Below are 16,774 nucleotides of genomic sequence, written 5' to 3'. Positions count from 1 at the left end.
CACAGAGCGAAGCTTCTGCAGCTCTTCGCGAACGATGCTCCTGATGAGCTCTCGGAGGGAGGTGTGCTCATCCCCGGGCCTCAGCATGTGGCACTCCACAGCAGTGATGTTTGAGGAACGGCCGTAGTGCGCAAACCGCAGCTGCAGGGCGCGCTCCATGCCTGCCGCCTCCTTTGCAAAGTCGGCGACTGTAGCCGGAGGATCGCGCACGAGCCCAGCGAACAATTGCTCCTTGACGCCCCGCATCAAATGGCGCACCTTCTTGGCTTCCGACATCGAAGGATCAGCGCCGTTGAAAAGCCGGGTCATGTCCTCCACGAACATCGCCACGCTCTCGTTTGGCTGCTGCGCTCTCGATTGCAGGGCCAATTCAGCACGCTCCCTCCACTCGTTGCTGCTGAACGTATCCAGCAACTGGCGCCGGAAGTCTTGCCAGGTGTGGATGGCGGACTCGTGGTTTTCGAACCACGTCTTGGCGGCGTCCTGGAGGGCAAAGTAGACGTTCCGAAGCTTGCGGTCCTCGTCCCACAGATTAAATTCAGAGACCCTGTCATACCCGTCCAACCAGTCCAGACCGCACGGGGGAGCCGGTAGCGTGATTGCTAAACTAAGTGCGGCAATATTCTCCTGAGTAGTACACTTACATCCACTTATTCAGTCAGGAACCAGTCAGACCAAGCACCACCACGCTTGCCTAAGTACATGGCTCTTGTGTTTTGGCGTAGACATCCCGCTCAACTGGGAAGTCTCACACTTGTCAGTTATCGCACGTGTAAGCTTAACGTCAGAGAAGCTTCCCAATTTCGGAAACACCTTCAACCTACCCTCTAAGGAAAGGCTATCGGGCAGCTGCAGTCGGTAATTTTGTGCTCACTCCAGTGGTATTCTTCCGCTTCTAGGAGAACAAAACCGGACTTGACTTCTGGAACAACACTGAAGCCTTTTGGCCTGATGGCAGCACCTACGCAACGACTTTCTTAACAGAGCGCGCCACGTCCATCATTGCAAATAGAAACAAGACAAAAGTGAGCACTACCTTTCATTTTCGTTTCTTGTTCAGACAACCATTAACATGACACTAGTTGCTCGAAAAATGATTATCAGAAATGATGATCCTGACAATTTCAACATGTTTCGGTAAAATCTGTCATGATCATTGGCAATATTATGTAAATTACTGGCTAATTTTTTTATCTCACCAGAGATATTTACTTTCCCAAAGAGCAGCATCAATAGTTCATCAGAGCTTGCAACACAAGCTTTTTTGACGAAAAAAAAAGGTTTACAGTAGTTTCTGACACCGCCACAGGCAAGTTAACGAAGCAAAATGAATGTTCAACCACCAGTTTCGATACCACGTTACTGCTCGAAGGCTTCCTATACAGGTCTGAAATGAAAGGCTTCTAATTCCCGCACACTGATCCCGAACAAAACCGTGTCACAGCTCACCTGGTCAAACGTACAGGGAAGAAAGGTGTGTTCCTCTCAACGCAACAAGATCTGTCCTGATCGCATTTGTCTCGATGACGGCACAGCATGTAATACTACGAAAATCGTCGTGGCGTTTTCAAATTCGTTTCGTAAATGTAACCAGGGGCAGTGTTTTGTAAGCTTTCACTCTTTTGTAAGCTTTCGCACCGTCAATCATGACAAAAGAGTAGAATGCGGATGATGAAATGACCTATCAGACGCATAGACAGTCTGCTAGCGGCGCTGCTGTAAACTGTCCTGTCACCGCTGCATCCATCCCGCCAGAGTCATAATCGCCATGCTCCGTAAGTTGGCTCCAGAACCATGGCACTGTTTCTTTCGTTCTCGGGATCGGATTATGGCCGAAAAGCTCACCAGTTCTGTCGAGTGCTCAGTCGTTATCTCATTCGCTGGCATAGGCCGGCCCACCAGCGCTGCATTTGATTGAACTGGTTTGTGATTCTACAACGGCCTGCTAACGTCCTTTTCCACTATCTACGTCACCGGCAGAAGCGGCCAATGGCAGTACACGAAAGGAGTTTAAAAAGTAATGCTTAGTTAGAATATAAATCCCCATATTTCCTCCCGTTACTATAAGATTAAGATTATTGTCTTGTTACTGAAATCGGCCGCGTTTCGCCTACATATTCTTTGCGTGTCTTCGCAGCCCTCGCCTCAGATTACGTGACCTTCTCTACAGGCAGTTTCTCCTCCTCTTTCGTGTCGGTGCAGTTCAGACCTATGGACGACTCTGCGTTGAGATCTCTCTTGATGCGTGCCCCTGGTTTGCTTGCGCATTGTTGAGCTCGACAAGATTCGATGCAGCGCCAGACCCCTATTTGTAAGCTTTAAGCTTTTTCTGCAATTAGGGTTCCCTTCGTGATCACCGCCCATGAGCTTCGCTTGCGGAACTTGGAAACAACGCTGAAGACAAGCTCTTTCAACTTGTGATCGTTGAAAAGCTTGCCCGCTTTTCCCCAACGCCTTGCAACAGGGAACGAAAGCAATCATCTTCGCAAAGTTTTGAAGTCATATGATATTTATTGCACAAAACGCAACATGAGCTTGAAGGTTTTGAGTGTCCAGAAAAAAGGGCAGAAAGCAAAGACGAGTGAAGAAGTGCACTCGACAAGAGGTTATTTTGCTCAACATTTTTTGCTGTGGGTGACGAGTGGAATCCTTTTTCTTCGTAGTTCAATAATCAGTCTGCATATTGGCAGGGCTTCATGGAGACATCAAACGATTATACTTAAGATGTCGCCGTTACGTAGGTTTATTACGACCTTTGTTTGAAGCAAACTCATCATCATGCGGCCCAGTAACGGCAATTAAGATTACTTTAAAAATTAGTTTTTTTCTTGATAGTGATATGGAAGGTGTGCTAACTAGTGAAGGAGTAGGCTAGTTTGCGACCGGGATTTGAACCGACGACATATGCGCCTTCAACTGTGTGTCTTTCAAGGCTTTCGTATGAAAATGGGGACACATCCGTTTTTCGTGTAGCGTTCCGAGGTGGTTTCTTGAAACTTCTCGTTGCATATAGCTTACATGTGTTAGTCCAGTTCAGATCTAGCTTGCGACAAGTATTCGTGCCGATGACAGATGCACCTTCAATTGCATGCCTTCCCAGACTTTCGAATGGAAGTTGTGATGCAAACCGTTCGTCGCGCAGCGCTCTAGGTGATGTCATACGCGCTCAAAGACAATGCTTGTTCCACATTCCTAAACGTATGCTGTCTTCAGTTTCTCTGCCGTAATGATTTCTTCGATGACAACCTGACTATATGCCGAGTGCAAATGGCTTAACAAATGCTAATGCTGGCCGGCTGCAGCCTCTTTTTCTTTACCTGGCCCAACAAGGAGTCCACAGCGTCTACGAGCCAAGGTTACTCCAGGCGCCTGAAGAAAATGTCAGAAAGTTTTCCCACATCAGCCACAAGAAAAGGTCCATTTACGCAGGTGAATATTGGAATTGGTGAATCTTTTATGACTCTAACAATAAGCGCGTGAAGTTATGTCTAACGTCAAGAACCGCACTGTCTCTGGATGCCTACCTTTTGCGTAATGCAAAGAGATAAAGAAGGAAAGAGTAAAAAAATGACAATTTTAATATAACGAAAACGAGTTAAAAGAGATTTTAATACAAAATTTCGGGAAGGTACAAAAATATAATTTTGGCACCATTGCTCTCGTATGTCAGTAAGCAATAGTGCAAAAAACTTTTAATATCCGGGTGGCATAAGAAGGAATAATTTTCAAACTTCCAAAAAGGCCACACCCCAGTACATATATCAAAATTGCTCTCAATATACGCAATGCTCGTTTTATTCGAGAAATTTTCAGTTTGCTGCAAAAACCACTACACTTGTCTTTCTACAGAGCTTTGGCGAAACAATATGATGCCTGTTTATTATTCATCACAATTAATTATTCATGCTGCAATACTCATCAGCGAACTTTATAACAGCGTCGCAGTGAAAATGCAGCCCTCCATGCTCAGTTGCAGCGAGATATTGTTCTTCATTCTTCATATTCTATTCAAGCACACAAAAATTCTACTCGACCACAGGACAACAGATGCATGAGCACTCAGAAAAGCATCAATATAAAGAAAACCATTAAGATGACGCCACATATGAGCTCCGTCACTTGACATAAGGCTCCAAAACACTTGCTAAAGAACTAGCTTCATATCTTCAGCTCCTTTTTAAGGCCAGCCTCGTTTTGCATGTGTTATGAGTGGCAGCAAGCAGATAGAAAAACAATTTTCGGGTTGATGTGTTGCCAAAACCACCTCATGCCAATCTGAAAGGAGCGGCTCTGGAACCAGTTCGTGGCTGTCCTGTTAGCTGCGCGTGATAAACCAGTACTGACAGGCATCAAAAGGACATAAATTAAACAAAGAATTAAAATCACGCATTCACATGGAGCAGTACTTTGCGCTTGTCATACTATCGACACAAACGCGTATCGCCTTTGCAGTAGGAATACAAGAAAGGAGAGGAAGGTTCTGAAAAGCGGAAAACGGCGATTTCTTTTCGCTTAGAACGGTGGTGACAGTAATTCCCTTAAAAAAAAAAGATTAGCGCAGGCGTGGTTACAAAAACATTTCCAACTTTCTTATCAAGTATTTTAGGTTAACTGGTTAACAACTGGCTGCCAACCGCATTTCGCGATTTTTCTATTCCTCCGAACAGAAAGCTTCCTTAAAGGTTTGGTTTATGGTTTATGAGGGTTTAACTTCCCAAAGCAACTCAGGCTATGAGGGACGCCGTAGTGAAGGTCTCCGGAAATCTCGACCACCTGGAGTTCTTTAACGTGCACTGACATCGCACAGTACACGGACCTCTAGAATTTCGCCTCCATCGAAATTCGACCGCCGCGGCCGGGATCGAACCCGCGTCTTTCGGGCCAGCAGCCGAGCGCCGTAACCACTGAGCAACCGCGGCGGCTCTTTTTTAAATAGGTACAGACGCTAAGTTTCTGGACGACCTTTTTATTTGACTTGAAACACCTTCCCGGGCATAATTATTATAAAAACGAGCTCAAAATGAGCTCAAATAATTTTGTGTTCCTACGCATCTAAAGGACAAGTCGTCCCCTCCGTCTATATGCACGCTGTGGGTAGCATTTCTTCTCCAACAACTGTCCCGAACAAGAAAGAAATTAAGAACTCCCGATAAAATATGTCTGTTCCCCGTACACGTGACCTTGCTCATTGCTCAACGGAAATAAGCAGCGTAGAACCCATGGAATAATGCAGGTATCTTATAAAGGAAAAGACACACTTAGAACACGCATACGTAAAAAACATGGCACGCAACACTTAAGCCACCAAGTCCCCCTATTTTTAAACCTAAGAAACAGGATTGATTTCAGGGCACTTATTTCAAAGAAGTCACTCAGAAAATTCCAGCTGGAGAGTGAAATAATAAATGATTAACTTTGTAATTTCTCTTTATGTTGCTTTGTTGAAATACAATAATTAAACTTTCAGTTTAAGCGTGTGCTACGTATATTTGACGAATTTTATATGCTTGTTAGGGTTTTTTACAGTTTTTGTTTCAGTTCACGTTTGCTGTCTGTGCAAGATGTATGGTATATGCTTGCAAGTTTTGTTTTAAATTGCACCTTGTCTGCCGTTACTGCTCGAAAGGGTAGGAGCCCATGTTAGGCTACGCCTATAGCTCCCGCGTTATTGCGGGTTTGTTACCCGTTTCAATGAATTAAGTTCAAACTTCAATGAATAAGTGCATCTACATATGCTACAGCAACTGCTGTAGCTGCTCTTCGCTCTTTTCCTAGTATTGCGCCGCTGGCGTAGAGATCCTCTAGCGCATCGCCGAGCACCCACGAGAAAAACTGCACCCTAAGACAGCAATCGGCATACATGCACCTTGGACATATGAGCTTAGCACCTCAAACATACGAAGCCAATGCTCGTATTCCCTCCGGGGCGGGGGCCTATTGCTTGGGGTATCTGCTCGTGCATATTTTATTCATTTTTTTATGGTGTACTGCCGCCTCGGTGCGGCCATAGTAGGTGTGTAGCATACAAATTACAGCCAATACCATACAAAACATCTAGCACCAAAAAAAATACAGCAACAAAAGTTAGGGTCAATGATGGAGCACTGAAAAAAAAATTTTAATGGGATGAAACAGCTTCTACCTGGGCGTTAATTTCAATATTCATTTATTTAAGAGAAAAAAATATATTTGAAAGCGTTTGTACGCAATAAATTGTTTAATTTTAAGCACGTGGTGCCTCCAAATAATAAAAAAATTAGCGGAGGTGATATATTTGTTACTGGAGAGGCGACAAGACGGATGATCAATGCAGTGAAAAAAACGTTCAACTGTAACATGTAATCGTTCATTTGCGATCACAAGCAGCTAAAATTGGAACATTTGTGCGGCATACTCGTAACCGTCCTGTTTTGTTTGTTTTGTCTGGCAGGAATGGTAGACGCCATGGACCAGTCAGTCGGAGCACTGCTCGAAGCGCTCGAAAAGGCTGGTATGCTGCAAGACACTGTCCTGGTGTTCAGTTCTGACAACGGCGCCGACCCGTACAGCTCGGAAACTAACTGGGGTTTCAACTGGCCACTTCGAGGCGGCAAAGGAACTGCGTGGGAGGGCGGCATTCGCGCCACTTCTTTCGTGTGGAGCGCACGCCTCAAAAGAAGAGGCGCGATTGCCCCTCAGCTCATGCATATTATGGACTGGTTTCCTACAATCTATTCCCTTGCCGGTAAGTGCAGGTGTTCTTGTTAATTACCAACCCCTAATTCCAAAGTGCTTTACAGAAAATTGATACGTTACGCTAGAACGGTGCCAAGAGTGGCACAGTGAGGAATTATTTGCCGGTTTCAAGACGTTTCATTTTAGGAAATATCCCTCTCTCGCATGTCATTTTGTTGTTGAACTGGCGGTGGTCGCTAAAGCAGCACAGCGCTTCGATCTTTGGAACCCACAGAGGTGGTAGAAGGCGCAGCTTCACAAGAGACTTCCGGTCGTCTTGACACTATAGTGGGCATAGGCATTGTGGGCGCTGGGCATAGTGGGCATGGTGGCCGCACGTACGCGGGTCAGAGAGGCCGTTGCCTCAATGACCGGCTGCGTGAACACGCAAATTCAGTCACGATTGAAGCAGGTAGCAATTTGGCATTGAACTGGAAGAAATGCAAAAGCAGTAAGCCAAAGCCGCACGAAACACGCGTTTTGCGTAAATACAAAGAGCAAGAAGCGAGAGAAATCTTCGAGGCATTCTTCATCGACAATATGGGAGAGACCTGCGTCAGCACATTATGGATCGCCGTACTCAAGAAGGAATTGTCATATCTGAAATCTTGAGTTCGCTTTCCCAGATTTGTGTCCTACCTTTTTTTTTGTTTCCATTTTGTTTTGTACCCTGCTAAATTACTTTGTGTTTTATCTTTCCTTCTTGCGACAGTATATATTGCACGCGACAATAAAACCGTTCTCAGTCGGTAGTGTCAGAGCTTATGTTTCTCTTCTGTCGTCCATGCGTTTTTTTGTGCTGCAAATTTTCCTCTTCTGTGGTGAACCAACAAGCCCAAATTACCACCCTGCATCAGTTGGCCGAAATTATTCCTGAGACCTCGACTACGGCACCTCTTTCTTCCTTTCTTATTTCGCTCCCTCCTTCATCACTCCCCTTACTGCTCGGTTCGGCTGTCCACCGAGATATGTGAGACAGTTACTTCGTCGTTTCGCTTCCTGAAAACGAATTTTCCTTTTATTTTTTCGCGGTACCTCTGTCTTCTTATTTTGTATCACCCTCCTGCCTCGCCCCCTTCCCGGGGCAGTTATGCATCTTTCCTTTCCTCCCTTTCCTTACCGCACCAGCTGTAGCTGTCGTTAATGTGTGCACTGAGAAGTGAAACAGTTACTTCATTTCCTTTGCTCACTAAAAAAAAACACTAAAATTTTTGAGGAACTCAAACGCTGCAGTAACTGTGTCACATCTCAGTTGACACCTCGACTGCAAAAAAAAATGTGCATTCTGAGGAAAAAAATGACATAATACCTCTCTCACTTCTCGGTGGACATATCAACCATGCCCTAATTAAGAGTGCAAGGAAGGAGTGTGGAAGTGAAAGAAGGAAAAATTACGAGGTGCACTTGTCTCCTTATGTGCGAAAATGCGAAAGCTAGGTGCGGTTCGTCAACTGCGCCATCTGCTGGGCCAGCGCCGTACATTGCGAGAGGGGTTTTCAGTGAGTATCGCATGATGGCGCTACGACTGCACGCCAAGCATAGACGAAATTTAGCGCTAATAGAGAAAATTTGGTACTCGCTTAATTCCGACATATCTAGTTTACGTTCTCATAATTACTTACATAGGTCTACGTACATATGTCTAAGATACGTTTTTAACTACTGCACATTCACTGGATGCGCGTCTATTGAGCTCCAAAGGTCGAAATGTCGTGGCGGAGTTGTAGGCTGCGGCGTGTGTTGGATTGTCACCTACACCCCAGTTTTGTGTTCTTTTATTTTATGACAAATATTTTCGACATATTTTGCGAAAATATGACCTTGAAATGACCCGTCTAATGCATTCACAGCAATAGAAGAAAAAGGCTCAATAGCGGAGGGCTCTGGAATAATTTCTACCTCCCGGGGATCTTTGACACGAACTGACATCGCACAGCACATGGGCGCCTTTTCCATTTCGCCTCCATCGAAATGTCCAGCACGGTGGCTCAGTGGTTAGAGCGCTCGGCTACTGATCCGTATTTCTCTACCGCGGCGAATGCGTTTCGATGGAGGCGAAACGCTATGGCGCCCGTGTGCTGTGTGACGTTAGTGCTCGTTGAAGATCCCCACGTGGTTAAAATTACTCCGGAGCCCTCCACTGCGGCACCTCTTTCTTCCTTTCTTCTTTCACTCCCTCCTTTATCACTTCCCTTACGGCGTGGTTAGAGTGTCTGCCGAGAGATGTGAGACAGTTACTGCGTCATTTCCTTCCCTCAACAAAACAATTTTCATTTTTCATTTTCTTATCTTGTTACGTGGCCCAAGGCGAGAACGACGCAAGAACCATCCGTGCACATTCGCACCGGCGGAAAATGCAGGGCCTGCACAGAGCACCGAGCACCCAAGCCCAGAACACGCGCACCACCTAAACACTTCGTTCACCTCGTCTTCATTTATAATATCCCTTGCAATATTTGAAAAGAGGTTCTCATAAGTAGGATGTTGGCGTCTCTTCTTCGTTTAAAATTTATCGCGCACCTGTAAGAATAGTTTATTAACAACATATTTTAATACCAATAAAAGGCAGTGAAAATGCCAGAAACAAAGTGCACGAGTGTGGCTAAATGTAGCCCAAGAACGATTATCTGCATTATTGTCACTGTGCTTGCGCTTACTACAGTGTGTCGTCATTTCGCATTCTCGCGCAGGAGGCAATCAAGCATCCCTAGGAGCCCTGGACGGTATGAACATCTGGCAAACGCTATCCACTGGTGCACCGCTTAACCGCCTCGAACTGCTCAACGAGCTTGCCTATGTGACAGAGACCGCGGCACTGCGACACGGGAGGTTCAAATTGCTTCTTGGAGGCTACAAAGAAGGCATGAGCGAAAGATTGAAGGTCACTGCTGTATTTGCCTTCATCCCTTTGATCTATACCCGACAGGACTTTCAATCAGAGCGACTTTTATTTCGCAGAATAGATGTCAAAACATAGTTCTGAGGAAAGCCCAGTTATGTACTCCTCCTGTAAGGTGTCTTAATCCAGGCTCTTTTACGCCAGTCGGCTGCCTTGGGGTTCGCAAATGACGATGAGTTACAGTCGACCTAGGGTCAGCCTGGAAAGTCAGCTCTCAAAAACTTCAAGAAAATCAGCCAGCACCGTGGATAAGTCTTAGCATTCCATGTCCTCTGCCTCAGCACCCTTCTCATATTACACCCTCCTCCCCTCATCGGTGCTTAATCCAAGGAGCGAAGAGCTTAATTAACGCCTGCCACCGACGAACACATCGAACAGAAGAAGACAAGTCCTCTCCTCACAACGCTTGCTAGCGGATTTAGGCTGACGCTCAACCCTCGTTCCCATTTTTTTGCGTTATCTTGCTTGAAGGGCATTTTAGGAAAAACACTGACAATATCCGTGCTATGTCGCATAATGCGCTAAATTCGACGAGGACTAAGCTGCATGTTAGACACATTTGTGTCTTTACGACTTCGCGCGGCAGTTGCGAAACCTATAATATCAAAGCTGAAGAACTTTGACCTCCAATCTCAGTTACAGAGCGCTTTTCCCCAGGTGTTTCCCACTTGAAGAGCCGAGCTAGATGTTTCTGCCAGTTCCCTTCCTCTCCAAGCTTCGCCTATCACGCTCATCTCTTTTTCCACACCCTCACTTGATGGGACAGTGAAGGCGTCGGCGCTTCTAACGCCTCTCCCAGCCTCCACCCTTACCTTCATCTGCTTTCCTTCACCGGCACCTTCAGGTACAGCTGAAGGCACCGGCGCTGCGAGTTACCCTCCCCTGCCATATTTCACCGTAACCCCCATTTTCTTTTCCACGCCTGCACCTCCTGAGACAGCTGAGGGTGCCGTCCCTGTGAGTTTCACTTCCCTCACAGATTTCCACAATCATCCTCACCTCGTTTCCCCCACCTGCAACCCCTAAGATAGATTTAGGCACTGCATTTTCGGGTACCTCCCCTCCCCGCCCGAACACCACTGCTTCGCCTCATTCGCACCTGCTGGGACCGCTGAGGGTGCAGGCGCTGAGAATTCACCTTCCTGTTGGTTAGGTTAGGTTAGGTGAGTCAACCGCCTCTTCTCTTTCATGGCAATGAGCTGGTGTGTACTTGAGCATATTAAGAGGCTCTTTTTCTGGTTACCAGAAACGCAACCAGTTTGCGCCAGAGGGCACTAGCTGCTTTTTTGTATAGATCTTTTTTTGTATAATCTACAGCATTTCTTGGTTCGTTGACAGAAAACCCGGCTGTCATCGTCACCCTCACCTTCTTTTCCTCACCTGCACCTGCTGGAACAGCTGCTGCTGGCACAGGCCACCCTGACGCCTCCAACATTGAGAGGTTTATGTTATCCGCACTCTCTCCAGCGCTGAAAGTCATTACTATACATCCATAAAAAAATACCTTGCTGTCGTATGGGCCACTATGAATTTCCTTATCTATACGGCAGCCCATTCAAACTCGTAACCGATCATCACTGCCCGGCTGGCTGGCAAATTTACGAGACCCGTGCGGACGTTTGGCACGTTCGAGTTTAGTACTTCAAGAATGGGACATAATTATCGTATACAATTCGGGCCGTAAACACGTAGACACCAACATGCTCTCGACCGCACCAGTCGACGCTCGCGATACAGAACCAGATGACGACCAACGGGATCTCTTCTACTCTAAGCGCATCAGACACAATGGACCGGCAGCAGGCTGACGCGGACCTTCACATTCTCGTTGAATACCTTGACAGGCGCATTACGACTCTACCCGGGCACTTGGCTCGGCGTCTCGGCTCCTTCTGTTTTCGGCAAACAGAAGGAGCCGCCTCCCCTTTCCCTGCTCCAGGTATCCAAGCACGTCTCGCTAACAAATACAGGGCACTATGTAAAGGTACTTGAAGGTATCTATAGCACTTGAACAGCCACCACAGTCCGGCACATAGAAAATAATAACTAGCAACCAGGAATGATCTCAGGCAACAATACATAATTTATCCTGTGTTATTCACCGAGAGCTTACAGTTTGCATCCCGAGAACCGGATTTGAAAGATGAATAGATATTTAAGACTACCACAGCAACCTCCCAACTGATGATGGCATTGTCTCTCTAATTTACTCAAGGGTATATCGCAAAGCATGCCTCAGAAGATAAGCTTCCAAAGTGGACCGTGAGTCCAAAAATGCATGCATAAAACTAGTGTTCAACTGTGCCAAAAGGCAACAACAGTTTACATAAGGTGGAAAAGCATTGCAATTTGTCTCGGAAAAGATCAGGAGCTTTTTCGAAAAGAGCATATCCCGAAACCAAAAGGAAGTCAGGTTTTGCTTTTGTAGGAAGCTTATTCATAAACCTTACTTTTGCAAAGCGTGTTAATTAATATGAAAAGTGCCCAGTAAAGCATAGAAATTGTACGCGCAAATCCTATGCCAAAACAATTAGCCAGACACTACTGATTTCCGGATAAAAATGAGAGTAATCCTCTCGTGAGCTGCTTGTCTGTAAACTAGCCTCAGTTTTCTGACTGCTTCGATCTTGCCTCAGTTTATTCCTTTCCCAAAGCTACTTTCTTATCAATTGCGAACGAATTCAAGAGAGCGGCCAAACTTTACAACCACGAAAACTACGATAATAATTTGATCATTAGCCCCGACACCGGTCAAGCAAGAATATGCCTCCACTACAGTCAAGGTTGTGGTGTTAAATACATTTAGTTGGCAGTGGCTTTCTCAGTTCATTATTTTAAGTAATGCAGCCGAAGCAGACAGGAAACAACTCTAGTCGTTGTGCTGCCGTATTGCGTCCCGTAGGAGTCTACAATTTCGCTCCTGCTTATAAATTTGTAATGCTGCAGTGAAGTAAGCAATGCGATCATGTTTGTGGCCACACATTCTAGCCAGTTCTCTCTTCCGCTGAAGAATTGTGAACGATAGAAAAGAATGCTTTCGCACCAGTACATGCGACAGAAGCCTGCTATTTGTATTTACTTGCTTTTGTTGAAGCACAGCAATATCGCTGACTGCACACAATGATGTAAGTGTTTTCCCGCTGTATTCACAGCATAAACCATTTAAGCGATGTTTTTATAACAGAGCGTGAAAACAACTCCAGAAATGAAGTTTTCTAAAGAAAACTGGATTATTTCCGGTTTTTCACTCCGAAAAAGTCAAATCCAAAGTTAGCACATTTACAATGACTAAATTATTGGCATAATGTTTTATTCGGTCGTGGCTTAGAGTTTCCCTACGTAACATGCAGAGCATACTATGCAACATCTTGGTTGACGCTAGGGCTAGAGCGGACAGCAAACTTTCGAATTGCTCTGTGTTGGCGTTCAGGAGATTTGGCTGATTAAAAAACAATCATCACGTCTACTTATAACACGTAATGACTGCCGTTACGGCAGTGATTACGTTGAACTTGAAAAATAAGAGGTGGGGGGGGGGTACATGGCAGGTACTCAAAGGTCATGAATGCCAGTTGAACAGTATCAATCTATAGGCAGATATACGTATAACTGCTGTATCTACCTGTACTAATTAATGAGGCTTAGACATGAGGCTATGGAAAATATATGAACACAAATTATGTACAGCGCTGCTAGCTATGTATAGGAAACCTATACGGGTAAATTTAATAGTTAGCAAGAGAGCAGAGAAGTTTAGGGAAGAGATTAGGGATTTAGGGAACACAGAAGGGGGAGTTCATTGCAAAGGCAAGATAATTCAGATGGTCGCTTATTGTAACACAGTGGGTGCAACAGAAGGCAAGTGTACCGGCAACGCAGAAAGTTTGGAGGGCGGATGAGAAGAGGTCCTTGCCAGTAAAACGTGTGTGCCTGGAACATGAGTTATAGTTATAGAATAGGACGAGTTACAATTAAAAGGATGTGGGAAATGCCTTGTTATGCAGCGGTATTTCAAACTGATGATAATCATCATGATTATGGTGCGGTAACTGTTATTATGGTGGTCTTTATTCCTCTCTTTTGAACATCGGGATCTTTGTTCTCAAATGATAAGGACTAGCACAGAGCCCCTATTCAAGTAAAGTTAGCTCAGACCGAAACAATCAATTGCGCAGGTGCCGACGGGGAGTAAGTCGTGTTCAGAAGTGGATGTTCTACTGCGGCAATCGAGGACTGCATCGGTTCTGCGGCGATTTTACGGCGACCCTCACCTTTTCGAAGATAACGGCGCGTGCAGATCGAGGCAGAGGGCAAGTGTGAATTGCAGCCTGGAAAGCGGCTCAAATTTCGAGTATGACCAGCAATACTACCTGTTTGACTTAGAGGAAGACCCCTGCGAGCTACGGAACCTAGCCTTCGTGAACCCAAAGGTGAGTGCGAATATTTCATGGTACAACCACATTTGCTAGCAGCATTCGGAATCCCACCAAAAGCAATACTGGGTGACACCCAACCGGCCTAAAGAAAAGCGGAACGAAATGTGCGCTCCCAAACTCTGTGATTTCTTCGATCCATTCTTTCTTTTTTGTCGTTCTGGTCTTTTGCGAAACGGCTTCGGCCCATGATGGAAGCTGGCTAGAATTTCGTTTCTACTCTCAAAAAGATTTAATGTTTAAAATATAAGGCAAAAGTGTCCTGGCTACAGAGTGGCACGATAATTGAAACAAATAAAGAAAAAATTGAGCATTAAAATTATTTGGAAATTGCCATTGCTCCATGTGTGATGTATTTTATTCCTCTTCTTTGGATTCTTCTTGTCTCTCATTATGCACATATGGTGAAATGGATGCACTACTGGCTAATAACCTTAGGTCAAACGCAGCCAATCGAACATGCATGAAGAAAAATGCGCCTTAAGTAAACCAGATCGTGAGCTTAAGGGCTAACCTTCCTTTGTGTCGACTCGTTTCTTCCTCTGACCTCACCAACATTTGTAGCCGAGTTTCCGCTTGGTCGTGCTGCTTTCTTTATTTCGATAAAAAAATAACGACCTTCTGCTAGACTCTTTAAAGACACAGCCGTGATCATTTTCATAACTGTGTTTCCTATTTTGCAGCTCCTGTCGTTCATGCTGCACAGGCTGAACATATACAACCTCACCGCTCTACCTCAATCTATACCTTATGTAGATCCAAAGGGTTATCCAGAGAATAACAATGGAATATGGGCACCATGGATTTACTGAGGTCACTTCAATGTCTCTCAAGCAGACTCCTGCAAAACCAAACAAGCTGCGCTGTTGTTCATCCCTGGTTGTATTACAAAGCTTCATTGAGACCCCAGGAGCACTCATGGGCAGCATTCCGGCCTTAGTTGAATGTCAAGTGCTAATGGAAAGTATGGGTGACATGTGGAAAAATAAATCATATACAAATCATATACAAATATGCGCATTTCTTTCTTGAGTCCAGAATAATATCGGATCTGAATCTAAGATATGTCTCAGCTGGGACTTTTGCTGCTACTGAGTTCAAGGTCAGCTGTCAAGGAAAAAACATACAGGCTTATGCTGGTTGCATTGATTGATTGGTTAATTTATTTTTTTGAGTGAGTGAGTGAGAAAGTGAGTGAGTGATTGAGTGAGTGAGTGAGTGAGTGAGTGAGTGAGTGAGTGAGTGAGTGAGTGAGTGAGTGAGTGAGTGAGTGAGTGAGTGAGTGAGTGAGTGAGTGAGTGAGTGAGTGAGTGAGTGAGTGAGTGAGTGAGTGAGTGAGTGAGTGAGTGAGTGAGTGAGTGACTGACTGACTGACTGACTGACTGACTGACTGACTGACTGACTGACTGACTGACTGACTGACTGACTGACTGATTGCCTTATTGATTAGGTGCGTACCATATTTTACCACGACATGAATTGACCACAGTGGCAAGGTGAAGTTTCGTGCAGACAAACAATAAGTATTAGGATGACGACGTGAAACGAATTTAAGTGCCCTAAAATGACCGTGCGTAGTATGTTAGAAAGTTGATGTGATTAGAATAGAGCAAAGCGAATAAGATGTTGCTAATGTTTTTAATGTTAAGGCTAATGTTTTAAGATTTAATGTTTTATTACCCTGAACTTTAGTGGACACGTCAGAACCAAAATATCGCACAACGCCAGCGCACCTGAAATCCAGGACATTTTTGAGCAGGTACTGCAGATTTTTGTTTAAATGCTTTTTTTTCATATTAAACAACAGCGTTTAGTATAACATCTTCTGTTTAGAGCACAATAAGAGTGCCTCAGCTACTATTACATATCTTGTTAGAACCAGATTGTAGTTACGAAAGATTCTAGTGGCGCTATTTTTTAACCGACACCACTTCACTGAGCTTCTAGGGTAATTCCCGCAAGAAAAAATATGGAGCCTGCGAAGCTGGAAATAACATAAGTGCCAGGGAGCGGAAAAAATATGTGGTCTTGCCAGCTCCCGCAGTCACCGCTATTTTATTTCACGCAACGCCTTCAGTAATATCCCACAATAGCATTCCTTTGTTTACTGAGCCCCTAAAATCCTGATGGCCTGTACGGATCATGAAGATCGCCTTTCATCAAAATCAACCACTGCACCTCACTGCACTCGGTCACTGCCCTCGCACGTGGTCCTGCATAACCTAATTTCAAGCGAAAGTTCAGTGGCGTACCTGAACACATGATGCACATGGCAACCATAACGTTTTGGGCAGTGATTTGTTACCATGTCGGCTGACGCCGGCTCTTTCATCGCCTCTATGTGAGACCCCTTTTGCCGAGGCGCCAACGCGGACAGACGTAGACGAAGCACGCTTTATTCTTCTACCACGTGTGCTCTTTTCCTAATGCAATTTTGGAGTTCTGACGTCATTCCATTTAGAACCTGACAGTGTACCCGCACCTGTGAGTTTAAATGCTTGGGTAAGCGCACGATGTAGAGCGCAAAATAGCTCAACAACGACCGAACTGAAGCTTAGAAAACTGGCTTCTGGCTGAACTTCGTCATGGTTTTGACTCGTGCAAAGAAAGCCTTTTTCTCGTCTAAAATGTTTTGCGACTTACTGGAATTATCTGTAAGACCTGACGATGATATATCAGACGATATGCTAGCACTACTGCTGGCACCACCAAAAGCCAGTCGGCAAAC

The 16,774-nt window shown here is 45.1% G+C and overlaps 1 protein-coding gene across 1 annotated transcript in view; it reads left to right on the top strand.

The window, feature by feature from the left end:
• LOC144134283 (arylsulfatase B-like) overlaps positions 1-15,005 on the top strand; it is a 42,629-nt gene extending 27,624 nt beyond the window's left edge. The window contains exons 5-10 of the mRNA XM_077667232.1: positions 900-1,025; positions 3,303-3,429; positions 6,431-6,724; positions 9,405-9,595; positions 13,789-14,043; positions 14,730-15,005. Of these exons, the coding sequence (XP_077523358.1) occupies positions 900-1,025; positions 3,303-3,429; positions 6,431-6,724; positions 9,405-9,595; positions 13,789-14,043; positions 14,730-14,858 (1,122 nt within the window). The 3' untranslated portion in view covers positions 14,859-15,005. The remainder of the gene's footprint in view (positions 1-899; positions 1,026-3,302; positions 3,430-6,430; positions 6,725-9,404; positions 9,596-13,788; positions 14,044-14,729) is intronic.
• The last annotated feature ends 1,769 nt before the right edge of the window (positions 15,006-16,774 follow it).

Source organism: Amblyomma americanum, chromosome 5 (genome assembly GCF_052857255.1).
Source record: "Amblyomma americanum isolate KBUSLIRL-KWMA chromosome 5, ASM5285725v1, whole genome shotgun sequence".
In the NCBI taxonomy this organism is placed as follows: domain Eukaryota; kingdom Metazoa; phylum Arthropoda; class Arachnida; order Ixodida; family Ixodidae; genus Amblyomma; species Amblyomma americanum.
The sequence above is the reverse complement of the archived record's forward strand: the minus strand, read 5'-3'. Positions and strand labels throughout refer to the sequence as shown.